Source organism: Chionomys nivalis, chromosome 22 (genome assembly GCF_950005125.1).
Source record: "Chionomys nivalis chromosome 22, mChiNiv1.1, whole genome shotgun sequence".
Classification (NCBI taxonomy): domain Eukaryota; kingdom Metazoa; phylum Chordata; class Mammalia; order Rodentia; family Cricetidae; genus Chionomys; species Chionomys nivalis.
In genome coordinates, this window is record NC_080107.1 from 42322078 (window position 1) to 42347533 (window position 25456).

General features: G+C 48.4%; 1 protein-coding gene and 1 pseudogene across 2 annotated transcripts; one reads left to right on the plus strand and one right to left on the minus strand.

The window, feature by feature from the left end:
• Positions 1-456: 456 nt before the first annotated feature.
• Positions 457-565, minus strand: LOC130864967 (5S ribosomal RNA; annotated as a pseudogene).
• Positions 566-3587: 3022 nt separating this feature from the next.
• On the plus strand, positions 3588-23382 carry Wdr5 (WD repeat domain 5). 2 transcript variants are annotated; one of them, XM_057755619.1, is made up of 14 exons: positions 3588-3689; positions 7724-7823; positions 8448-8556; positions 9073-9146; positions 9620-9709; positions 9873-9962; positions 10115-10198; positions 12813-12868; positions 16603-16649; positions 19175-19250; positions 20113-20146; positions 20476-20550; positions 20920-21007; positions 21850-23382. In XM_057755619.1, the coding sequence occupies exons 2-14, from the start codon at positions 7743-7745 to the stop codon at positions 21948-21950; spliced, it is 1005 nt and encodes a 334-aa protein (XP_057611602.1). In that variant the 5' UTR covers positions 3588-3689; positions 7724-7742; the 3' UTR covers positions 21951-23382. The 2 variants fall into 2 exon arrangements, with proteins under 2 accessions (XP_057611602.1, XP_057611601.1); XM_057755618.1 differs by having other exon boundaries at positions 3589-3689; positions 7651-7823.
• Positions 23383-25456: the final 2074 nt, after the last annotated feature.

Here is a 25456-nt window from a genome sequence, read left to right on the forward strand (position 1 = left end):
GGTTTAGGAAGGAAGAGTCTGTGGTAAACTTTCTGGAGATTTGGGTCTGGCAGGGTAGCAAAAGCCACCAGATCTCTGGGAGGTAGTGGTGCATGCCTTTAATCCCAGTCCCCAGGAGGCAGAGGCAGGTGGATCTCTGTAAATTCTAGGCCAGCCTGGTGAACTGACTTTCAGGACAGCCAGGACTGTTTTGCAAAGAAACCCTGTCTGGAAAAACAAAACAAACAAGTCACCAGGTCGTTAAGAACATCCACGCCCAGCTTTCTGGGTAGAAAGCTGGTATTCTGTTTCTTCCGTTGTGGAGCCAGCCCAACAGTCCTGGTTTCCCTAGTGCTTATCTGTGACTACATGCCTCTGCCCGAGTGCTGGAATTAAAGGTGTGCACCACCACCCGGCTCTAAATAAATATTTTTTTCTCTTTATTTATTTATTTTATTAATTTTTTAATTTTTTTTAAACCTACAGCACCTGGTATTCCCAGGCGGTCTCCCATCCAAGTACTAACCAGGTCCGACCCTGCTTAGCTTACGAGATCAGGCGTGTTCAGGGTGGTATGGCCGTAGACTAAATAAATAGATCTTAAAAAAAAAAAATAAAGCCGGGCAGTGGTGGCACCTTTAATCCCAGCACTCAGGAGGTAGAGGCAGGTGGATCTCTCTCCTTTTTTTTTTTTTTTTTTTTTTTGGTTTTTCGAGACAGGGTTTCTCTGTAGCTCTGGTGCCCATCCCGGAACTAGCTCTTGTAGTCCAGGCTGGCCTCGAACTCCCAGAGATCCGCTTGCCTCTGCCTCTCGAGTGCTGGGATTAAAGGCGTGCGCCACCACCGCCCGGCAGGTGGATCTCTATGAGTTGGAGGCCAGCCTGGTCTACAAGAGTTAGTTCCAGGGCAGGCACCCCGTTTCGAAAAAACAAAAACAAAAAATTGTTCCCTGAAGCAGTTTACCAATTACTAATTCACCCCTGGTCAAAGTCTGGTTATTATAAATCAATATTGTCCCTCTTCTGTGGTCCTCATTCTCACTCAGCAAAGCAGAGAGGATGATGATGATGGAGACAGGATTTCATGTAGCCCAGACTGGTCCTGAACTTTCAATATAGTCAAGGATAACCTTGAATTTATCGACTTGTCTCTGCCTCCCTGAGTGCTGGGAGATAGGTACCTGGCACTATCCCCATTTTAGGTGGTGCTGGGGATTGAACACTGGTTTGTGCAGGCTAGGCAAGCACTCTACCAGCTGGGTTATCTCTCCGGCCTTAGCTTAGAGCACGCATACACCACACACTGTGTTTTAGGTTTTTGAGATAGGTTCTCTCTACGTAGTACTGACTGTCCTGGAACTCACCACATTGACCAGGTCAACCTTGAATTCGCTCAGTTCTGCCTGCTTCTGGTTCCCTGGTGCTGGGGATTAAAGGCTCGTGCCACCATGCCTACCTAGCTAGAGTACTTATTTTGTTGATGACTCTGTCCTCCTGTATTACATGGATTTAGGGTTTGTGCTATGACAACAACGGTTTATTTTCCCACTAATACCAGAAGGCTGCTTCCTGTGGGAAGACATTCAGATGCACTATAAGTGAAGGTTGGGAATCTGAGGGTTCTGGGTCAGGATCCCTCATCCTTTGCACCTCCTAGGATGGTCAGGAATTCAGTATGTAGCTGAGGATGATCTTTAAAGTTCTGGTCCTCCTGCCTCTAGCTCCCTAGCGTTGTGAACGCACGCACACTCGATTTATGAGTGTTGGGGATTGAAGCCAGGACTTCTGGGCTCTGCACGCACTCTACCAACCGAGCTACGTCCCCAGACCTACATTCTTTTTTTTTTTTTTTTGGTTTGTTTTTTTTTTTTTTTTTTGGTTTTTCGAGACAAGGTTTCTCTGTGGTTTTTTGGAGCCTGTCCTGGAACTAGCTCTTGTAGACCAGGCTGGTCTCGAACTCACAGAGATCCGCCTGTCTCTGCCTTCCCGAGTGCTGGCATTAAAGGCGTACGCCACCACCGCCCGGCCCCAGACCTACATTCTTAGCAGTTCCCCTGGCCGGAATCTGGAAAAGGCTACATCTTAGGCATTGCCAGGTTGAGGATGAAAGTGGATGGGCTTGGATGTCATCTGAGGCAGAGGGAAGTTCAGAATTAGGTTTGGTTTCCAGTCCAGACAGCTAGGCAGATACGGAGATGCTGTTCTTACCACCTCACAGTCTGCTCCATCCAGGGCTTCTAGGGGTCTGGCCTGTTAGGCACACAGTTCCCTAGGAGCTGTTTCTGTGCCCTCTTTGGAAGGGGATTCTAGGTCAATTGCCAGTCTTCTGTCACTCCTATAGCTATGGCAACCACACACATTCTGAGCTTTAAAGGCTCAGACCCTCTGCACATATTTGATATTCCTTCATTGGAAGATAAGAGGCTGCACAGGCCAGGGCCACCTACAAGATTCTAAGACGGGCCGGGCGGTGGTGGCGCACGCCTTTAATCCCAGCACTCAGGAGGCAGAGGCAGGCGGATCTCTGGGAGTTCGAGACCAGCCCGGTCTACAAGAGCTAGTTCCAGGACAGGCTCCAAAAACCACAGAGAAACTCTGTCTTGAAAAACCAAAAAAAAAAAAAAAAAAAAAAAAGATTCTAAGACGGTGGTGTGTTAGACAGTGAAGCGAGAGAGTGGAGCCTGGCTCCTGGTTCTCCTTATGTCCCTGTGTCCTCTCTGGATCTTTCCTCCATTAGTGACAAAAGTAGAGGTGGCCCACAGGAGAGAGGCCTGGGAATACTTTTTGTTTACTTCGGGGCAGCCTGCCTGCTGGGAGCTGTCTTGTGAAAATGAAAATTACGGTGAAGATCGAGCCTTTAAAATCGAGCCTTTAAAATCGAGCCGGATTGTAGTGGATGCTGCGGCCGCCTGGAATGTGAGTTCTGGGCAACTAAGTTAAGGGGCAACTGATTGGTGCAGTGGTTCCAGAGGCGTGCATAGCTAGATAACCTGGAGCCCCCATGTTAGAGACACTTGCCTTTGGGGACCACATTCTTGTTTATCCTCTATGTCAGGAAGTCATCTCCTGTCAGCATGTAGGGTTGTCTTTTCCTGCCTTCCCTGACCACTGCTGCAGAACTCTCTTTAGCCCCGATAATTTTTAAGACCCTTTTCTGAGTATGGGGCTGCTCAGCACAGCTTCCATGTCGCCCAGCACAGAGGAGAGAGGTAAGTGTATCCAACTTGAGCTGTGGCTTGCAGCGGCAGGAAGCTCCCGCCCTGCGGTAGGTTAGGGAGGCTGCAAGAGCTCCGGACTTCCGGACCTCGAGGTCATCCATCTGTGGCACCAAGAGGGTTCCCAAATTCTGAGTGCAGGCACAGGCCAGGATGGCCACACTGTAATTACCAGTTTAGCGACACCGCCTGAGACACAGGAGAATCACAGAAGCACATTCCCATCCTTCACTGTAGACAACAAGGGTCTGCAGCCTCGGAATTCCAGTAGTTGTCAAACAGGAAGCGAGAACAGCAAGCGGCCCCTTTAAGGCACTCCGCCTCCTCTAATTTTTCTGACCCTCGTCGCCGCCCGTTGCCCCGCCCCCTCGCGCACGCGCACTCCCTCCCGCCTACCGCGCTGCTGCCGCCTAGTACAAGAGCTTGTCTGCTCTCGCGCCCAGGGCGAGTCGACGCGACGCCTGAGCGCCCGGCCCTGTCGCCGCGGCCCCGGCAGGTAAGAGGGTGACCCGGCTCTGTGGGCTCGAGGCGGGCGGCGGCCACGAGGAACTGCAGGCTCCGGGATCCACGACGCCGCACGTGTTCCATGGGCCTCGGGCCGGGCCCGGCGCCGCGTCTGCGGCCGCGCCCCGACCCCACAGCCCCTTGTGGTCGTCAGGGCCTCCTCCCACCCACGGCACCCCCCGCCGCTCCCCCAGACCCTTAGTCGTGCGAGGTCCTCGAAGCCCACCTCGGGCTGGCGTCCCTGGGCGTGGGGTTCACGGTCTCATCGGGGACACCCAGCAAGTATCACCCAGGTTTCCTTGGCCACTTGGCGCCTCTCTTGTGTTGCCGGCACAACCTTCACCTGAGTTCCCGTCCAAGTTTCTACCAGGTTAGGCCTCTCTCTGGTCAAGCATTTGTAAGCCTTGTCGGGGTCAACTAGGCAGTTGAGCGCATACAGTGGTGTGAAGCCGGGGCTACTAGGACCAAGGTATCCAGGAACCCAGAGAGAGGATGGATTGGAGCTCTTTGTTGGGTTGACCAACTGCAATTACCGGAGTGACTGAAATATTCTGTCTCTCCATATTTGTGTACTCAGTGACTGAAATAATTCTGTCTCCATATTTGTGTACTCGGTGTCTTGGGTGGCATCCGGGAATCTGCATTTGATTGGAGGGAGAGTGGTGGCTCACTCTAGTATAAAGCTGTGGCTGTGACTGTCAAGTTGACCACCTTTCTGTGGGCAGTGGTCACCAGCCCCAAATCACCTGCTGAGTGTCCTGTCTAACAGACCTCCCACTCAGAGCTGTCCTTCCCCCTATCCTGCTGGCCTGTAGGCTTAAAACTTGAACGCACCTGGACTCTGTCTGGACTCCAGCTATTGGAATCGGAAATTGGTGATTTCTTTTGAGGCAGGCTCCTGTAGATGCTGGCTTCACTCTTAACTGATTTGAACTCCTGAATGCTGTGAGGCTGACTGGCTAAATCCTCCTGCCCCATGGGGTGTTTCTGTGTAGCTCTCAGTTCGTTTTGTAGACCAGGCTGGCCTTGATCTATCTTCCTGCCGATCTCCCAAATGCAGGCTAATGGATGCTCCACCACACCCAGTCTTTTTGTTTTGTTTTTGTTTTTCTCTAGCTTTGGAGCCTGCCCTGGAACTAGCTCTTGTATACCAGGCTGGCCTTTTATTCACAGAGATCTACCTGCCTCTGCCTCCCAGCATGCTGGGATACAGGCAGGTACGCCCCAACGCCTGGCTGCTTTCATATGTTAATGTTTGGCATCTTGAAGAAAGATCCTGTCCTGTTGGGTGTTCCAAAGTGGGGGTGGTGGTGCTAGAAGTTCGCAAGGTCATAGGACCTATCCCCCCCCCCTTGCCCTGCACTTGTTGCCCTGTTCTTTCACTGGAGTAGTCTTTGAAAGGGACTTGCTCTTTTTGTTGTTTTCAGCCTCAATTCCTCCTGCTACCATTTTTTTTTTCAAAATATTTTTTATGTATACAATGTTCTGTCTGCATGTATGTGCTGTCTGCTTGTATGCCTACAGACCTGAAGAGGGCACCAGATCTCACAAATGGTGTGAGCCAACGTGTGGTTGCTGGGAATTGATCTCAGGACGTTTGGAAGAGCAGCCAGTGACTGCATTGTATGGTTCTGTCAATCAGCATCCGAGCTCATTTTCTTTCTTTTATTTTTAAAAATATTTATTATGTATACAATATTCTGTCTGTGTGTATGCCTGCACGCCAGAAGAGGGCACCAGACCCCATTACAGATGGTTGTGAGCCACCATGTGGTTGCTGGGAATTGAACTCAGGACCTTTGGAAGAGCAGGCAATGCTCTTAACCACTGAGCCATCTCTCCAGTCCCCCGAACTCATTTTCTTACATCGTCAGTGAACAGGGTTAGTTATGTGAATGAGGCTGTCTTAGCATTAGTGAACTCTAAGATAGGACTTTTCATTGGTGTAGTTTGCTTTTAACCACTTAAACCATCTCTCCAGCCCCCTTTATGGTCAACAAAATTGGTGGTTATGGCCATAGTATGGCCAAATTTCCATTAAGAATCAGTTCCAGGTCAGGCCTGTTATACCAACTGTACTCCGAGGCTAAGGCAGGAGGTTTTTTTGTTTGTTTTTTCGAGATCAGGTTTCTCTGTAGCTTTGGAGCCTGTCCTGGAACTCCCTTTGTAGACCAGGCTGGCCTCGAACTCACAAGAGATCCGCCTGCCTCTGCCTCCGGAGTGCTGGGATTAAAGGCATGCGCCACCACCGCCCGGCTAAGCAGGAGGTTTTTTATATCAGGTACATAGCTAAGGCCTGTCTCAAAAGCTAAAAACACCAAGCAGCTGGTATTTTCTGGGCACCAGAGTTTTGTTCCCTGGAGAGACCTATCGGACCTACCCTCCTCCAATCCTTGCACCTGGGCTTGATGGAGTTGGCTGCCAGGTAAAACAGCTTGGCTGCTCCTGTGCCCTGTGTAGTGGGTGTTGTTACTGTTCCTTCCTCTAGGATTGAAGACTTTGAGACAGACATGCTTTTTTGTTTGTTGGGGGGCATTTGTCTTAGTCTTACTAAGTAAGCGTGAGGTTTCTGGTTTAATTGCAAAGTTAGAATTTACATCATGCTTCTTCCTCACATTGATTGAGGAGTCCACGTCCAGTGACGTTTACAAGCATGTCTTTAGTTGCTTTTCTTTGAGAGGTGCTGTTCATTGCACAGCCACATGGTGTGCTTTTGTGCGTGGCATTCAGGTGATGGACCTATTGCTGGATGCTGTTAACTGTTGCAGGGGCTTGCGTTTCAGGCAGGTGCTGTCGAGCTGATCAGAGTAACTGTTTTCGTCTGTGCTGCAGCATGCATCTAGTCTGCAGTCTCACGCTGCTCTTGCTGATCCTCCAGAGGAAACCTGGGCAGTAGCCACTCTGGTTTACTCTTGGAGCTCTTATAGTACAATGTGCACTGAGCCTTTGAGCTCAGCATTCTAGAAAGCAGCCTTTGCACCTGCAACCTGTGAGGTCAAAGGAAGCCACTGCTAAGGTGGTGGCCACTGGGTTCATACTCCTGTGTTTCCATAATCAGACTCCTTGGGTGCATTTTACAAGCTCCCACACTTCTGCATAGAAGGACCACCTCTTGTTAGTTTGGCATGTTAGTTTCTGTCAGAAAGCCTTTTTAAAACTGGCTAAGGCGCTTTGAAGCAAAGCTCACTGGATACAGCAGTGGGGAAGCCTTCTTGAGGGTCAAGTCTTCCTTAGGCTCACAAAGGGGTCAAGAGCAGGTCACATCACACAGCATCTGAAGCTTTAGCCTTGAGTAGGGTGATAGTTATCCCTGGAGAGAATTGCTGGTTTTTTTTTTTTTTTTTGGGGGGGGGGGCATGTTAGGTGAATGCTTTCTCACTGAGTTATTACAGCTCAGTCCCAACAACCTTTTTGTTGTTTTGAGGCGGGGGGTTTTTCTGAGTGGTCCTGGCTCTACTAGAACTTGCTCTATAGACCAGTCTGGCCTCAAACTCAGAGATCCACCTGTCCCTTCATCCCAAGTGCTGAGATTAAAGGCATGTGCCACCGTGCCTGACCAAATTTATTTTATGTGTATGCTTTTGTTTGTTTTGTTTTTTGCCTGCATGTACGTCTGCATACCACATGCATGTAGTCCCTACAGAGGCCCAAAGAGGGTGTCAGTTCCTCTGAACTGGACTTAGAGATGGTTTTAAGCTCACAGAATCAAACGCAGGTCCTCTGGAGCAGCATCCAGTCCCCTCCCAATAACCTTTCTTTCTTTTTTTTTTTGGTTTTTCGAGACAGGGTTTCTCTGTGGTTTTGGAGCCTGTCCTGGAACTAGTTCTTCTAGACCAGGCTGGTCTCGAACTCACAGAGATCCGCCTGCCTCTGCCTCCCAAGTGCTGGGATTAAAGGCGTGCGCCACCACCGCCCGGCCCAATAACCTTTCTAAAGAGAGGATTTATTTATAGGCCCTTTACTGTAGAGTACGCTTTAGCTGACAGCCTCTTCCACTGTGACTCCCCTTCACGGTGTCCTGCCCAGTGGGCTCCCGAACAGAGCCATGGCCACAGAGGAGAAGAAACCAGAGACAGAGACTGCGAGAGCACAGCCCACCCCTTCCTCGTCAGCCACGCAAAGCAAGGTATGTCCCACAGGGACCACTGGCTGTGCCCAGTGAGTTTTGCTGCCCATGTGAGTTTCTGCCCACACAACAGTGGTCACATAGAGCCACGTGCTGGATGTCATCAGATACCCAGACCTAAGATGGTGGGGGTGGGGTTAAACACAAAAGTACAGCTGGTTTTGAGGTGGGGTCTTCCTGTAGGCCTGGCTGGTGAGGAACACAACATGCACACCAGGTTAGTGTTTTTTTTTTTTGTTTTTTTTTATTAAAGATTTCTGCCTTCTCCCCGCCACCACCTCCCATTTCCCTCCCCCTCCCCCACCAGGTTAGTTTTGAACACATACGGATATGCCTGCTTCTGCCTCCCTCTCCCCTTCTTGTGCTGGATTTAATTTAAAGACCACCACGCTTGGCCAAAAAATTACAAATTCTTGGTGTGTTGAGGTGGGGACTCCAAAGGATGTATGGACTTAGTAGAGAAGGATAGGCTCCCGCTCATAGTTTGGAGGGTGACATCAGATAAGACTGTATTCAGTTCTTCTGTGTGAGTTTGAACGGCTAATACTAAATATGCTTTGGGCATCAAGTGAGTTGATGGGGTGGTGGTAGTTGCCTCTGGCTAAGTTGTACTGTCTCCCATAGCCTACACCTGTTAAACCAAATTATGCTCTGAAGTTCACCTTGGCTGGCCACACAAAAGCTGTGTCCTCTGTGAAGTTCAGCCCCAATGGGGAGTGGCTGGCAAGTTCATGTGAGTATCCTTCAGCTGAGGAAGGGGTTTGGTGGTAGGGGGGCATTGACTGTTACTTCTTACTGCTCCCGCAAGTTAGCATTCAGCTTGTAATTGCCTGTTCATATGCTATTGCCACTGACCGTACCATGAATGGCTCTCTGTGCACACTTCTCTGAGTGACCTGGGCCCTCTGTTTTAGGGGAAATGGTCACAACCTTTTTTCTTTCTTTCTGTCTGTCTGTCTTTCTTTCTTTCTTTCTTTCTTTCTTTCTTTCTTTCTTTCTTTCTTTCTTTCTTTCTTTCTTTCTTTCTTTCTTTCTATTTTATTTTTGGATTTTGGAGACACAGCTTCTCTGTAGCTTTGGAGCTTATCCTGGAACTAGCTCTAGTTCAGGCTGGCCTTGAACTCAGAGAGAGGTCCTGCTTCTGCCCCCAGTTGGTGGGATTAAAGGCTGGTGGGATTAAAAGCGTGTGCTGCCACTGCCCAGCTGTCACAACTTTTTCTAACTCCAGCTTCTTTACATTTCTTTTCAGCTGCTGATAAACTCATTAAAATATGGGGAGCATATGACGGAAAGTTCGAGAAAACCATATCTGGTCACAAGCTGGTAGGTTTCCTGTGAGGTGTACTGGTTGTTAAGCCAGATTACTGGTTGCCATGTCTGTTCTGTTATTTTGTAGATCAGGCTGGCCTCGAACTTGAAGGGAGGTCTGGCTGTCCTGACCTCCTGAGCTTAGGAATTGCAGGTGTGCACCACCACCCGACTGTCTTTAAGGCTGTCTTTGTCAGGCCTGTCTTTAAGACTGATGGGTGCAGGGTTTTATGTAGTTCTAGTTCAGGGAATCAGGCTTGCACTACCACACCTGGCTGACTTATATTTTTAGTGCAAACACTTTAAGCCTCCACAGGTGTATCAGTCTAGGAAGCCTGGCAGAGCTGAGAGTAGTGACCTTTTGCCCTAAGTCAGGTGTCTTATGCTAATGCTGGCTGGCTAGAAGATTTCCTGAGGGCATGGTTCGTAGATAGGTAATGCTGATCTTTTACTGGTCATTTGGTAATCAACTTTTTTTCCTTCCCAAGGGAATATCTGATGTAGCCTGGTCGTCAGATTCTAACCTCCTTGTGTCTGCCTCTGATGATAAAACTCTGAAAATATGGGACGTGAGTTCTGTAAGTGACACTGGTCTTCCCAGGGAGTACCTGTAGTTGAGATGAGTTGGATGTGTGCATGGTTGGTCTTGAGGAGGTCTTCAGATGTACCGGAAGTCCAAGAATTGTATCTGGGGAAAATATAGCCCCTGGGAATCATTGAGCTTGGCGTGCTCCATTCTAGGGAAAGTGTCTGAAGACCCTGAAGGGCCACAGTAACTATGTCTTCTGCTGCAACTTCAACCCCCAGTCCAACCTCATCGTCTCAGGGTCTGTAAGTGCGTGGGTCTCTCCTGGGGGGGCAGGGAGGGCAGGTGATGTGTCCAGTGTTACATATTGTTGTTCAGGGTGGGGACACAGTTTGAGTCTACACTGTTGCTGCCCCTCTGTTCCTAGAGTCACTTTAATGTCCTGTCTCATCTTTAGTTTGATGAAAGTGTGAGGATATGGGATGTGAAGACAGGGAAGTGTCTCAAGACTTTGCCTGCCCATTCGGACCCAGTCTCAGCCGTAAGTCCTCCTAGCATCCAGTTCCTCTACGTGGGGTGACCTTATTTATTCACATGCAGCATCCAGATGACCAGATGCCAAGACATTGTTTGGCCCTGTGAGCTGTAGTGGATGGGGTTCAGAGGGGAGCATCATGGGGAACTTTGTGGGTTGGAAGGTAGATGACCAGGGGTTTTCTTTGTGTAACAGCCCTGACTGTCCTGGAACTCACTCTGTTCTGCAGACTGACCTTGAATTTAGAGACCCTCCTGCTTCTGCCTTCAAGTATTGGGATTAAAGGCGTGCGCCAGCACCTCCAGGCTAAGTAAAGAGAATTTTGAGTAGAGTAGCTTTAATTAGTGAGTATGGTGGCATCCTAGGGTTTCTATTACTGGGATAAAACCCAGTGACAAAACAACCCGGGAGTGTGTAAGTTTGGGTTACTATTACTATAATGGAACACCATGACCAAAAGCAGGTTGGGAAGAAAAGGTTTATTTGGCTTGCACTCTAAACATCATAGTCCACCACTGAAGGAAGTTAGGACAGGGACTTAAGCAGCTGGAATCTGGTTGCAGAAGTTGATGCATAGGCCACAGAAGAGTGAGTGTTACTTACTGACTCACTTTTCATATCTTGTTCAGCCTGCTTACTTATAGAACCCAGGACCACAAGCCTAGGAATGGTACCATTGGTACCACAATGGTCTAGGTCCTCCCTCATCAGTCACTGAGAAAATGCCCTATACAGACTTGCCTACAGCTCAGTGTTACAGAAGTATTTCCTCATTTGAGGCTCCCTCCTCTCTGCCTCTAGGCTGTGTCAAGTTGACAGAAAAATAGCCAGTGTGGGGAGCAAATTTTTTTTTTTTTTTTTTTTTGACACAGTTTCTCTATGTAGCTCTTGGCTATAGAACTCACTGTGTAGACCAGACTGGCTTTGGACTCATAGAGGTCCATCAGCCTTCTGTGCCTTAGGGTTTCTATTGCTATGAAGAGACACCATGACCAATGCAACTTTTTTTTTTTTTTTTTTTGTGGGTAGGGGTTTCTCGACAGGGTTTCTCCATGTAACAGCCCTAGCTGTCCTGGAACTAACTCTTTTTTTTTTTTTTTTTTTTTTTTTTCGAGACAGGGTTTCTCTGTGGCTTTGGAGCCTGTCCTGGAACTAGCTCTGTAGACCAGGCTGGTCTCGAGCTCACAGAGATCCGCCTGCCTCTGCCTCCCGAGTGCTGGGATTAAAGGCGTGCGCCACCACCGCCCGGCTCTGGAACTAACTCTTGTAGACCAGGCTGGCCTCAAACTCACAGAGATCTGTCTGCTTTTGCCTCCCAAGTGCTGGGATTAAAGGTGTGCAGCACTGCCTGGCCCAACTCATCTCTTCTAAGGAAAACATCAAATTGGGGCTAGATGACAGTTCAGAAGTTTGTCATCAAGGCAGGAAGTATGGCAGCATGCAGGCAGAGTTGGTGCTGGAGAAGAAGCAGAGAACTCTTTATCTGGATAGACAGGCAGTTAGAAGAGAATGACACTGGGCTTATTAGCTCAAGCATTTGAAACCCCAAAGCCCACCCTCAGTGACACACTTCTCCAATAAGGAAGGCCATACCTCCTAATATTTGCTGTGTCTCACCTCCAGCAGAGAGTCCTGTTAATTGGTCCAAGGCGGGTCTGGGTACCATGTGGACTTGCTAATTTTCTTCTCCAAGGTGCTACCTGCACATTAGCTGCATGGAATTCAGGTGCACATATCAACCCCTAACCCCATAATGTCCTGATAGGAATTTGTTTTGGGTATTAAAGAGAGGGATGAATGTGGATAGTTGGGTTATCTTGAATTAAGGAAGGAGGCCTAAGTGGCTCATAGTTATGGTTGAGTGGCTGTTTGGGATTTGGCATGTACTTCCAGCAGTAGAATGTGACCTCTGGTTCCAGTGCTGTAGAGTCCAGCTGGGTCTGTCAGGTCCATGATGGCAAGAGTCCCTGGCATCTAAAGGTTGCTTGTTTTTCTGCATGCCTATGAGCCTGCACTTAGGAAGCATGTCACCACACCAGGCACTGAGAGTTCATCTGTAAAGCTTTGTCTTCAGCCACACCTGCGGAAGACTCTGTGAAAGTTACAGAAATTCTGGAGATGTAGACCACTTAGTAGAGTGTTTGCCCAACCTACACCAGTCTTTGGGTTTTGTCATCATATGACATAAGTACAGGTATAGTGATATACACCTGTAATTCCAGCACTTTGGCAAAAGCAGGAAGATTAAGGGATAAAAGTTACAGCTACATAGTGAATTCAGAGTCAACTGCTGTTACATAAGGTCCCATAGTGGTCTGAGTCTCATGGCTGGTCTGTCCCACTGAGCGTCTGGAGTGGCAGTGATCTGGGTATCAGGACTCACTTAGTGAGTACCACAGCACCTGGGGACTACTCCAAGACACTGACTTCTTCAAAGTCTTGCTTTTTGCTGGTGGGAAAAGATCTGTCCCGTTGCCCCCTGCCACCGCCACCCCCCGTATTGACCTTGTTGGGTGCCCAAAGGGAAGGTATGTGTTAAGTTCTGTGGGTAGGATGCTATTGGGATCCAGAGCCACATGCTACTGATTAGGAAGTCAGCTGCTTTTCCTCTCATTTGTAGGTTCATTTTAACCGCGATGGATCGTTGATCGTATCTAGTAGCTACGATGGCCTCTGGTAAGTGAGAGTCTTCACTAGTGAACAAATGTGTATGGCCTGTTGTGCTGTTGTTCTAGCTCTGGTATAGCAAAAAGAGAAGGGACATGTGCCTCACATTTTAGAAGCCTGTGCCCCTCTGGTTGTAGGTCATTGCAGACGGGTTATAGAGTCCAGGGGGTGAAAAGCTGTAAAAGGAGGTGGTGGAGGTGATGGCTGAGAGGTGAGACCACCCAGGGCGAGGTTGAGAACTGAGAGCTGTTTCCATACCCCTGGGTGTGGGAGTGCCCTTCCAAAGTTGTAGAAAGATAGTAAAGGGGCTCAATCCTTGTGGTAAGTGCAGTGGCCCTGTCCACAGAACCCATGAATTCTGGGCAGGTGAGTCAACCAGATCCCATTGTGGAAGAGAGAAGCCAGAGACGTGGTCTGCAGAGCTTCCAACAGAGCATGCCATTGTCGATCTGACTGCTAGGTAGAAGTGCTCAGTGTCCTTTGAGGACAAGGGGAGTGTAGGGCACAGGAGGCAGACTTGAGAGTACAGTACTGGGAGATCACTGCTGATGTTCTGTGTTGAGCAGGGATAGGGGCTGATAGAGAATGAGGTGAGTGAAGCAGAGTTGGTTTATGGCAGGGGTGATGGGCTCGTGCACACCTCAGTAAAGGCCATCTATGACTTTGAGGCTAAAAGACCTTGGATGCATTTAAATATACCTAAAATTAGAGATACTTAAAAGGAAGTGTTTGAGCAGGGCAGGTGACTGGAATCTCTGCAGCAAAATCCTAAGAACTGATTTGAAGGATAAGACAGGGAAGAGTGGCCTGGAGTGAACCAAAGGAGCTAGAAACTTCTGTGCCCCAAGCAGAGCTATGACCAAAAGGCAGAGAGTAAAATCTAAACATAACAGAAGGTGACTTAAATTTTTACTTATTTTTTTTGTGGTGCTGCAGGTGGAACCAAGCCTTGCAGTTGCTTAGTTGGAACTTTGCCACTTTGAACAGGCCAGGCTGGGACTTAGCGAAGCCCCTTGGCAATATTATTTGTTTACTGGACATATATAGAGTGATATGAACTAAACATTTTCTTTTGTTTTGGGGGTGGCACAAACTTTACCAAAAAAAGATAGTTCTCACAAAAGAAAGATAAAGCCCTTAAATCTTGTTTCAGTTCTGCCAGTCTGTGTTTACTATGCTGTCTCTGTTATAGGCAGAGTGGCCCCAAGAGACCTCAGGTAGAAGTACACTTGAAACTTGAATTTTCGAGAATGAGTCCAGTACACGTGAGGTTGGGGAAATGGTAACAGGAGAATCACAGGTCTGTGAGAGTGGGTTGGCTGGATTCCCAGACGCCAGTCTGCAACCAGCACACAGCCCCATCGTGGGACTGGATATGCTGATGAGAAATGACTACCTGAGCTCTGGCTCTTGTCTGGCATGGTGCGCCTGACTCTGCCCAGGTGGTTATAGATAGCATTTGGGGCTGTGGTTACCTGGGTGTGCACACAAACACTCCCGACCTCCTGGGACTCTGTACTTGTCACCAGTAAAAGCCATAATCCACTTGAGACCATTCTTCTGTTTGCCACAAAGAATAGCATCAGGTGGCAGAGATGCTAGAGAGAAGTCTGGGGCACAGAGCCCCTGCACCCCCAAGTGTCCTGCCCTCCTAGCACCCATGTATGTTGACCACCCTGTGGTGCTTAGACAATAGGCTTCAGACCATGTGGAGACTTGGGTTTAAGGAACTTTCCAAAAAGTTAGAAACAGTTTATTGAAGAAGCTGGCAGGAAGGAGCTTGGGAAGTTAAAGGAGATAGAGCATACCCTCATCCCAGCACTCTGGGGACAGATGCTGGCACAGTTCATAATTTGAAGACAGCCAGGGATTTATGCTGAGACCCTGTCAGAAAGGAAGACAGAAATAGGAATCAGTATGTAAGGCATGTTTGATAGGTAAAGGTAAACAATAGGGGGTGGTGTCTGAGCCCAGAGAGGACTGGAGGACTAGCAGTGCACTGCACTTGACCCCTCTTTTCCTAGGTGGACTCTGGAGATGTGTGCTGGAGGTGGCCACCCTAAAGAGCCGGAGGAAGTGATTAATAGTATTCTTGGGGTCCTGGGACCTTAAAATTAATTAGTTTATTAGAGACAGGGTCCCATTTTGTAGCTCTGGAACTCAAATGCAGACACAAGTAAAAACAAATTTAAAAACAGAAACTAAAAAGTCACTCATACGGTCCGTCCTTTTCCCCTTGTCGTCCTTGCTTGTCACTGGGAAGTATAGCAAGCATCAATACTTGCCAGTTGTCCCTTAGCCAGTAAGTGACAGACTGGAATCCTGCTTCTGAGTCAGCTGCATTGCCTTTGGAACCTCAGCAGCACCTGTTCTCTGAGATTCAGGATCATGCATTGGCCTGGATTTAAGGTGATCTGCCTGGAGTTAACCAGGTAGATCATGGTAGAGATCTCTGTTGGCAATTAAATGCTAAGATGTTTAGCAATGCTTTGATAGGAGAGGGGAGGAGCATGGAGATTGAGACTGAGCGCACACCCTGGGGAGTTCAGGGTAGAGTCAGAAATCACCATCAGCCACTCAGCCTCTGCCAGTGAGCAGTTAGTTGGGTTTCAGTCCCTAAGGGTGTTTTTGCTATTGTACAAAAGTGAATTTAAAAGAGGCCAGCAGGTGGTACAGTCTTTAAGCCTTGAATCCTGGCACTGGGAAGGCAGATCTTTGTGAGTTCAAGGCCAGCTAGAGCTACCTAGCGAGACTGTCTCAAAAAAGAAGCAAACAAACAAAAACATACACACACAAAAGAGAAATCCATAGAGGGTTCCAGTTGTGGCAGCTTATGTCTGTCTCCTCAGCATGAGAATCACAAATAAAATGGAGCCTGCAGAGACGGGTCACTGGGCATGTGCAGAGAGGAAGAAAGGGCTGTTACTTTTGGACCAGACAAGCTTGTTCCAGGAGTGGAAACTTTGGGAGCTGTAGAGAGGCTGGTGTTGGGGAGGAGTTTTTCAAGACGTGGTTTCTCTGTGTAGCCCTGACCCGGAATTCATTCTGTAGAGCAGACTGCCTCTACCTCCGGAGTCCTAAGGCATGTACCACCATTGCCTGGCTTTTTTTTTTTTTTTTTCTTAAGATTTTTATTTATTGGGGCTGAAGAGATGGCTCATCGGTTAAGAGCAATGGCTAACCAGGCGGTGGTGGCACACTCAATTTAATCCCAGCACTTGGGAGGCAGAGGCAGATAGTGAATCTCTGAGTTCGAGGCCAACTTGGTGTATATGCTGGGTTCCAGGACAGCCAAGGCTACATGGAGAAACTGTCTAGAAAAACAGGCCAGAAGAGGGCACCAGATCTCATTACAGATGGTTGTGAGCCACCATGTGTTTGCTGGGAACTGAACTCAGGACCTCTGGAAAACAACCAGTGCTCTTAACCTAAGCCATCACTCCAGTCTTTTTCTTTTTTTTTTTTTTCTTTTTTCTTTTTTCTTTTTTTCGAGATAGGGTTTTTCTCTGTAATCCTGCCTAGAGGACAGGTATCCTTTATGCCAGATTGGGATACAGTCTGCAACAGTGGAGCCTGCCCATGTGTGCATACGTAGTTTTTACTCGGTCTCTAAAGACAGAGTAATTGTTAAAGCTGTGGATTCAGTACGGTGCTACGGGAACTGGGAGAAGTGCGCTCCCAGAGCTCAGTGGGATTGGTGACAGCACTCAATCTGTGTCCTTACCTATGTTCTTGCTTGACAGCCGCATCTGGGACACTGCCTCTGGCCAGTGCCTGAAGACGCTCATCGGTGAGTGCTCTGGTCTGCCTGGTAGGGGTTGTGGAGGTGGGTGGATGTGGGTAGGGGCAGCTTTCCCCAGACCTGCCATGTCCCAGGGTCCTTACAGGAGTATCTGTTTTCAAGAAGTCAACTTTCCCTTCTGTCCTGGCTTCCTCACTACTCTGGAGGACTCATGGTGTGTCCACCTTGCCCTCCTTCCTGACTAATGAAGCTGCCTGTGGAACACACACACACACCCCACCCCACCCCCACCCCCCCCCGCTAATCTCCTGCTCATATGAGGTCCTTGGAGTGCTTAACATTGTAGAATAGTGTCCTTTGTAGGTATTGGGGGCCCTGTACTCTCCACCATGTGTATCAGTCTGCCCCTGGCCCCTTCCTTCCTGGAGTTGGGGATACGTACTCACCTACTGGGGTACTGTAGTGGGGGAGGGGGCAGAGTGTCTGAAGCAGGACAGATCTGACTTCATGGGTGGGGTATTGGAAGGGTGGTACTTTGCCCTGCTGGAGTTCAGAGCTTTCAGTTAGCAATGTGAAGGTTTGGCAGGACATTCTTTGTGGGTTGATAGGCTGTTGTGGTGAGTTGCTACCTCCCTGGGGCTGTTAGAAAAACTAGTGTGTTGGAATGATGTGCAGTAGGCAGGTACACATCCAGTTCAGGTGCAGCCATTATAGGCAGCTCAAAGAGGTTGCCGTGGGGAATGGTAAGAGTTACTATACTCACTTAAGTTCAGCCTTTGTCTAGGGAATAGTCAAATTCTGTTTGGTTTTATGGGGTTGTGCTGTGTTTTTGTTTATTGTGTGTATAACAGGATCTCAACTGTGTAGCTCTGGCTGGCCTGGAGCTTGCTTTGTAGTCCAAGCTGGTCATGAAATCATAGAGATCCACCTGTTTCTGGAGTGCTGAGGTTAAAGGTGTGCAATGCTATGCCAGAAAATTCTGTGTGTTTTTTTTTTTTAAACATATTGTGTGCCCACAAACCAACCTCCCCAGTACACACATGCAACATGGTGTGTCTGTATGTGTCAAGGCACACGTGTAGAGGTCAAGGACAGCTTTCAGGAGTTAGAGCTCTTTTCCTGTTGTGGGTTCTGAGCTCTTTAAGTTGTCAGGCCTGTGCGTGCAGTAAGTGCACGAGCCACCTCACCAGCCCTGGGACAGCTCCCTTCACCCCCCCTCCCTTCTTCCTCACCCCCAACCCCCAATCCCCTCCTCTTCCATCTCCATCCAGGAAGGAGCAGGTCTCCCTATGAGTATCAAATTGTAGTAAGACTGGGCACTTCCCCATGTCTTGACAGCCGGGGTTTTGAGATTTGTGGAATGCTTTGTTTTCTATCAGTTGTTGGCTAAACTTTGGTCACTTGGAGACAACCAGATGCAGGGCCAGGATTTAAATTTGGGCAGGCAATGGGCAATAAGCCCTAGACTGAGGGAGTCAGTAAGCCCTAGCTAGACTAAGGTGGAAATAAGCCCTAGACTGAGGGAGGCAGGCCTGTTTGGCCCAAGGTCTGTTTGTTTTCCCCATGTCTCTTCAGGTTTAGCAACTGATTGTTTTCTTTGGGGAGTTTGGGAGGGAGTTGGCATTTCGAAACAGTTTTTCTATGTAGTTCTGGAACTTACTCTGTAGACCAGGCTGGCCTTAAAACCAAGAGATCCTCCTGCCTCTGCCTTTCAGTGCTGGGATTAAATGCGTGTACCACCACCACTTGGTTAGAAATGAAGATTATGATTAGGGCTTGCTCAACACAAGTCAGTGATGTTTCTCCTGGGATCTGTTTTAGAGGTGACCTGAGTAAGGAGTACAGATAACTGTTCCATGTCAACTGACATTGAATTATTGGCTGGCCTATGTGACCTCAACTGGCCTCACTCTCTTGTGTCCCTTTCAGTGTTTGTGATCAGTCCCAAGGAACAGAGTTCCCCGCGAACCCCCAGTGGTAATGTGTGTGTTAGGATGCACCAGTCTTTGTATGCACACTTAGGGCCTGGTAGACTTGGTAGGCTTCCTTGACTGGCCAGGTAGACCCACTCCAAGACACACCCTTCTCACCCAGGTGAGGGGCAGATGCCCGAGGGTCCACTCTGGAGGAGGATATGGTATTGCTGTGCCCTGGAAAGCAGCTTTTATGTGAGCAATTTCTAGAAGACCTTCAGCAGTGCAGCAGCCCACCCGCACCCCTCTCCAAATGCTGAGACTAAAGTCAGCAGCCTGGTCTTCAGCAGGCAGAGACATGACCATACAGAATGGGAATGCGTCTGTAGGACTATCCTAGGCCAGGCAGCTCTCTCCAGGGGATCAGTTGTTCAGCTCTGCTGGGGAGCTTTGGGCGTCCTTTCACAAGTGGTGAAACCTTGTATTGGCAGGGCACTGGGGTGAAGACTTAGAATGATAAGGAAGATGTTGGGAGATGGAATATCAGGCTGTTGGAGGGTAATGGTGACAGGGGCCTTACACAGATGTCCTGCATGGGTGACAGGGAGCTGTCCTGCCTTTCTACTCTGCCAAGAGTCAACCTATTTTTGTTCTGCGTAGATGATGACAATCCTCCAGTGTCCTTCGTGAAATTCTCTCCAAATGGCAAATATATCCTAGCTGCAACTTTGGACAAGTGAGTGCTTTGACAGTCTTCATTGATGGGTTACTCTCCTGTTCTGTTGCCTTCTTCCAATAGCTTAGTTGAGGTATTTTACATTTGTGCATTAGAGCTTAGCCCTGGACAGTGGGCTGAGGGGCTGAAGAAAGGCTGGCTGTCCACCCCAGCTAGTTCTAGTATGAGAAGGATTTGAGGCCTAGGCTGTTCCTATAAGGCAGGCCAAAGATTTCCTCCACAGAGGTGAGGTAGGACAGGTGACCTCTGAAGACCTTCATGGACCTCTGACCTCCTTGACTTTTGGTTTGTTTGCTTTCGGTGCAGGGCTGGAGCCCATGACTTCACACATGCTAGGCTGGCTTTAAGCCAGTTCTCAGTCTCTGAGCACCTTTATGTATACAGCAGAATCTCACTGTCACACATGCTGACCCCCGTCTAGGTGCTCATTTAAGCTGGCACACTGTATAAGGTCTTAAAGGAACCGTACCAGATCACCCCTCTTGAGAGCTGCCTACTTGGCATTATCCTGGTTAGCCTACCACTTTTCCCCATGGTCAGCAAGAACATTCATCCCAAGGACGAGCAGAAGTTGCTTCCCTTCAAGTTTGTCCTGGATGGTTCTGGAGCGTGCATATTCCACATTCTACTTGTGGCTAACCACTGGTTTGGGGAAGAACAGCCACCAACCTCTTTTCTTTAGCCTGTCTCTGAACTACAAATACTAGGGTCCTTATGCTTGCTCTTTTGTGCCATGGAGTAGCTGAACCTGATGGGCTGAAGGATCCTCTATCCTGACACCTGTGGTTGTTGAGAAGTGGTGATATCAGAGGCGGGGCATGGCCAAAGATAGGCTGCCCCTCACTCCTACTCTCTCTTTCAGCACGCTGAAGCTCTGGGACTACAGCAAGGGGAAGGTAAGCTTCAGGCACGTGGCTGGCCTGGCCATCTGCATGCCAGCCCCAGGTAACAGGTTGAGGAGGGGGGTGCAGCAGACCCAGGAGTTGAAGCAGGAGAGACTAAGAGCTGTCTTCTTTTGATAAGCAAGTTTGGTATAACTCCCTTTAAAGACATGTTTTATGAATGGCTAGCCTGCAGGTCAGAGTTTGAGTCTACCGACTCTCTTGTATGTATCTAGAGTATTTTCGAGTATATTTAGGCAGTGGTCAGATGTGTGTGCCCAGAACTTGGAATCCTGGAATGAAAGAGAAACACAGGTGCTAACAATGCACACCCACCTTTTCAGTGCTTGAAGACATACACTGGCCACAAGAACGAGAAGTACTGCATATTTGCCAACTTTTCTGTGACAGGTGGGAAGGTGAGTCTTCCACCGAGCTGCCATCACCCTGCCAGCTCTCTCCTGAGAGGCCACCCATCACAGGTGGCTTCATGTCTTTGGGAAGCTTCCTTGAGGCTGGGGAATAAACCCTAACACGCCCTTCTGCGTGGAACTGTGGTGTCTTATACTTGAATCTGGTTGAAGATCTAAAAGCAGGTGGTTACTGGATAGAAACTCATAGGGGTGTGGGGGGTGTGTGTGGCATGGGAGGCATTTGACATGTCCCCAAGTTGGGGGAACAAGGGGTCAGAGTGGTGCCAGGCAGCTTGCCTGTTGCTACCACCTAATCAGCACATAACTTCCTGGTGTCTTGCCTGTTGTCACTGACTGCCTGCTGTGCTGCTGCAGTGGATCGTGTCTGGTTCTGAAGATAACCTGGTGTATATCTGGAACCTGCAGACCAAGGAGATTGTGCAGAAGTTGCAGGGTCACACAGGTGGGCAGTCCTTTGGGGATGGACCACACAGGGGGTGAAGCCACCCAGGGGAGCTGCTGAGTCCTCCAATTGCTTGGTTGTCTCTGGGATTTAGGGGCACACAGGCAGGCATTGCTACTTTGTTCTGCTTGCCATCCCAGCCCTGAGGCCTGACATAGCATGTCTTGGAAGTGGCATCAAGGGCTCTTGTCTGGGGTTCTGGACTCAGTTGTTTATAGATGTTGACTAAGACCCAGGCCTCCTGGGAGTATAGCTTGTTTTCCTCATTGGAGACCATGCATCTGGGACCCAAAGGTGAATATGGAAAGTGTCTAACATATATGATGAGCTGCATTTCCTGGAGGTTCCAGCCTCTTTCGAGATGCTGGTTTCCATTTCCCAAGCAGAACTCAGCCTTGAATGAGGCCAGTACCTGATTCTGAGGTGTAGCTATGGGTTGACCTCGTTCTAGTTGTTCTGCCTGCCCACTTTCTGTGTGAGGGCAAGGATATTGTGCCCCTTTGCAGCTTTGAGGAGGGGGTGCCTCTTTCTGATAGAGCAGTTGCCTTCAGCTGGGAGTGAGTTGGTTCCATTTGCTGTGGTTCCTGAGCACCCAGGAAACAGGCGGAGTTAGTGAACCTCACGTGCCATCTCATTAATGCCAGTAGCCCAGCTCAGCTTAGGGGGAGCCACCGGATACAGGTTGTGTAGGGTGGTAGGAGGCAGTGGGAGTAGTCAGCCCTGAGACCAGTGTGGAGAGCCTGTAGACATACGGTATGAGGACCCTGCTGGACACCCAGCAGACGAAGACTGTGGTGCTTAGTACTATTTCTGACATTCTGACACTCCCCTGGCTCTTTCAGATGTTGTGATTTCCACGGCTTGTCATCCGACAGAGAACATCATTGCCTCGGCAGCATTAGAGAATGACAAAACCATCAAATTGTGGAAGAGTGACTGCTAAGTCTTGGCTCCACAAGAGACTTCAGGAAGCCACCCGGATTGGCAAGAAACGCATGGGGGGCAGAGGTGTGGGCCAGACTGGGGCAACAGGCCTGGTGCGCCTCCTCTCTGAAGATGTCGGGTCAGGGGAGTGCACACTACCGAGTCTTGATAGCCACTGTGACATTTCTTGCCAATTCTGTCCCTGCCTAGGGAGTTCATGGTCTGTTCTGTGCTCAGAAGCCGCAAATTTTTAATTTTTTATTACAAGAATGAGTTCAACTCATCATGGGTTGTTTTTTCCCAATAATTGTTCTGTATCTTTTTGGTATTGTATTGTCCAGTGCACACACTGGAGCAGGACATATAGCCCCACTCCCGCTCCCTACCTCCAGCCTTGGCCTGCTTGTTCATGTTCTCTGCCTGTAATAGTACCCAGTGTGTTTCCAGGAATTTCTGGAAACAGAAAGGTTCTAAGTTGTATCTCTGTCAAGTCCCTTTGTATTTTTGGAGTTCGTAGGTCAACACTGACCTCTCAGTGGTCGCACAGTGTCCCTTGTCTTTCTGGTGTCACTCAGTAAGCTACACACACTGTAATAAAAGGTGGGCTTGAACCCTCTGTGACCCTGAGTTCTGACGGGATGGAAGGTCATCCCATCTATACCTGGCTTTTAGGGCAGGGGTTCGAAAGGTCTCTGGGAAGATGGATCCCTGCTGTGCCTCTTTCCTAATTGCTGCTGTGGGCACTGACTGTTTTTAGAAGAGGACCTTCAGTTGAGAAAGAGTGGAACTCTTGGACAGACTTCCTGGTCCTCTCCATTCTGCTGCAGCTCAGAGTCATCTGTGTAGGAGGGAGGGGTTCAATGTGGTACTTATCCCAGCAGGTACAGCCTCCTGCCTCGGCTTCTAAACTACCAGCCTCTCTTGGTCTCTACCCCAAATGGATCCTCTGTCCTGGCTTTTGTGTGACCAGGACTAGGAAGAGGTGATGGCCAGACTCAGAGCTACACAGTAGTTTTACAACTTCTGGCCATACCCAGAGTGGCCTGCCATGGAACGGTGCAGATATTTCTGGTCCAGATGGGTCAGGCTGATGGACACAGGCACAGGATGCAGAGAGGTTCTGGGTTTGTTGTGTGGCTGCCGCAGCCTACTATGAAACCAGGTCATCCTGGTCTGTGGCTGCTGACATGGGTTCTGAAGCCCCTGGCATCTGTTGGATAGATGTGCCTGGGTTCTGGTCAGCATTGAGGGCATGTTGCTGTGGGGTTTCTGGAGGGGTGTTAAGGTCCTTCCAGCTGTGGCCTGGTGTGCGGCTTCTTCCTACGGGAGGGAGCTTGCTTGCCATGCTGAGCGCAGTATCCCCAAGTATAGTTTATTTTTTCTACAGTTGAACTCTGTTGTAGATTTATGTAAAAATACATTCTCTTTTTGAAAATAAAGGTTTTCATGTCTTGTAATTTTGTCCCGTATAACTTTTTTCTAAAGATTCATCTTGCGTACATAGATGTGTTGTTGCATGTTGGAGGTCAGAGGACATATAACCTATGGTTCCCTTCTCCCACCATGTGTGTCCTGGGATAGGACTCTTTACCAGGCTTGGTGGCAAGTCGTTACCAGTTGAGTCACTTTGCTCTGTAGAACAAGCTGGCCTTGAACTCAAGAGATCTGCCTGCTTCTGCCTCCTGAGTGCCGGGATTAAAGGTGTGTGCCAACACTGCCCAGCTCACTTTGATAAATTTCTTAGCCCTTAATTTCTTAATAAGAATATAATTTCTGCTCCAAAAACCACAGAGAAACCCTGTCTCGAAAAACCAAAAAAAAAAAAAAATATATATAATTTCTGGGGCTGGCAAGATGGCTCAGGGGTTAAGAACACTGGCTGCTCTTCCATAGGACCTGAGTGCAATTCCCAGCATCCACATGGCAGGTCACAATCTGTAATTCCTGTTCCAGGATATCCAGTGCCCTCACACAGACATACATGCAGGCAAAACACCAATGTACATAAAATACAAATAAATTATAAAATATATAATTTTTTTTTTCGAGACAGGGTTTCTCTGTGGTTTTGGAACCTGTCCTGGAACTAGCTCTTGTAGACCAGACTGGTCTCGAATTCACAGAGATCCACCTGCCTCTGCCTCCCAAGTGTTGGGATTAAAGGTGTGCGCCACCACCGCCCGGCAAAAAATATATAATTTTTTATAAGAACATAAGAATTCTTCTATAAGAGCTTCTTAGCCCTGTGAGTCGTTACCTCTTCTGTCTTGGGGTCTCCTGCGTGCCTTGATTCCTCTTCCTTTCTCTCTGGAAATCCCACCTATACCTCTTGCCTAGCTATTGGCTGGTTAGCTTTTTATTACAACGATCACAGCAATACCTCTTCACATAGTCTACAAATATCCCACAAGTAGGGGATTGTTATGCTGACAAGGGCAGGGCAGGCAGGCAAAGGCTGACTTTTCCCTTTTCTGTTGGATCTTGTTGGATCTTGTTGGATCTTGAGGCTTTTGTTGGATCTTGAGGCTTCCAGTATGGTCTAGATTAAAGGTATGTCTTCCAGCCTCAAGATCCAAATCAAGGCTGGAGAGATGACTCAGCAGTTAAGAGAACTGGCTACTCTTCAGAGGTCCAGAGTTCAGTTCCCAGCAATCACAATGGTGGCCCTTTAAACCACCTTTAATGAGATCTGGTATCTTCTGCTGCAGGCAGAACTCTAATCCTTTTTTTTTTTTTAATCCTAATCACAGGCATTGTCACAAGATTGGATTATAGTTCATTTCAGATATTGTCAAGTTGGCAACCAGGAATAGCCATCACAATCAACCTCATGTCAACTTGACACACAAGCACTTTATATATTTAACTAGGTCATAATTACACCTAATGATATAACTATCCCTCATACTACTGTGAGCACATTCTAAACTTAGAATAGTGGTCATGCCCCTTGGGGGATATTCTTTTACTTTCTCAAACGTAGATGTGGTAACCATTGATACTCTCTTAATTGATGTTGCAACATACAAGGAAATTGAAAGAAAATAAAATACATTCTTTTAAGAAATACGACAGAAGCACTCATGTCAGCTATAATTGCTTCTACAACTGGTCATATGGCATTAGATGGTATTTAGAACTACTTTCCTAGCCTGGCGGTGGTGGTGCAGGCCTTTAATCCCAGCACTTGGGAGGCAGAGGCAGGTGGATCTCTTGAGTTCAAGGCCAGCCTGGTCTACAAGAGCTAGTTCCAGGACAGTCAGGCTACACAGAGAAACTCTGTCTCAAAAAACTAATAACAGCCAGCCTGGTCTACAAGAGCTAGTTCCAGGACAGGAACCAAAAGCTACGGAGAAACTCTGTCTCGAAAATCCAAAAAAAAAAAAAAAAAAAAAACCAAAAAACAAACTAATAACAGAAGCCCAAAAAACTGCTTTCCTCACCTATATTCCCTCCACACTCTGCAGGCAGGCACCTCAGCAAGTGTTGACTGGAAGCTGTTCATTTGTTGCCTGCCCGCCCAGA

Excerpts from the sequence above, each read along its gene's own strand:
- Wdr5 (XM_057755619.1), top strand. The coding sequence starts at position 7,743 with ATGGCCACAGAGGAGAAGAAACCAGAGACAGAGACTGCGAGAGCACAG. Across the intron at positions 19,251-20,112 it reads CTAGCTGCAACTTTGGACAA|CACGCTGAAGCTCTGGGACT; the intron begins GTGAGTGCTTTG and ends TCTCTCTTTCAG. Across the intron at positions 21,008-21,849 it reads GAAGTTGCAGGGTCACACAG|ATGTTGTGATTTCCACGGCT; the intron begins GTGGGCAGTCCT and ends TGGCTCTTTCAG.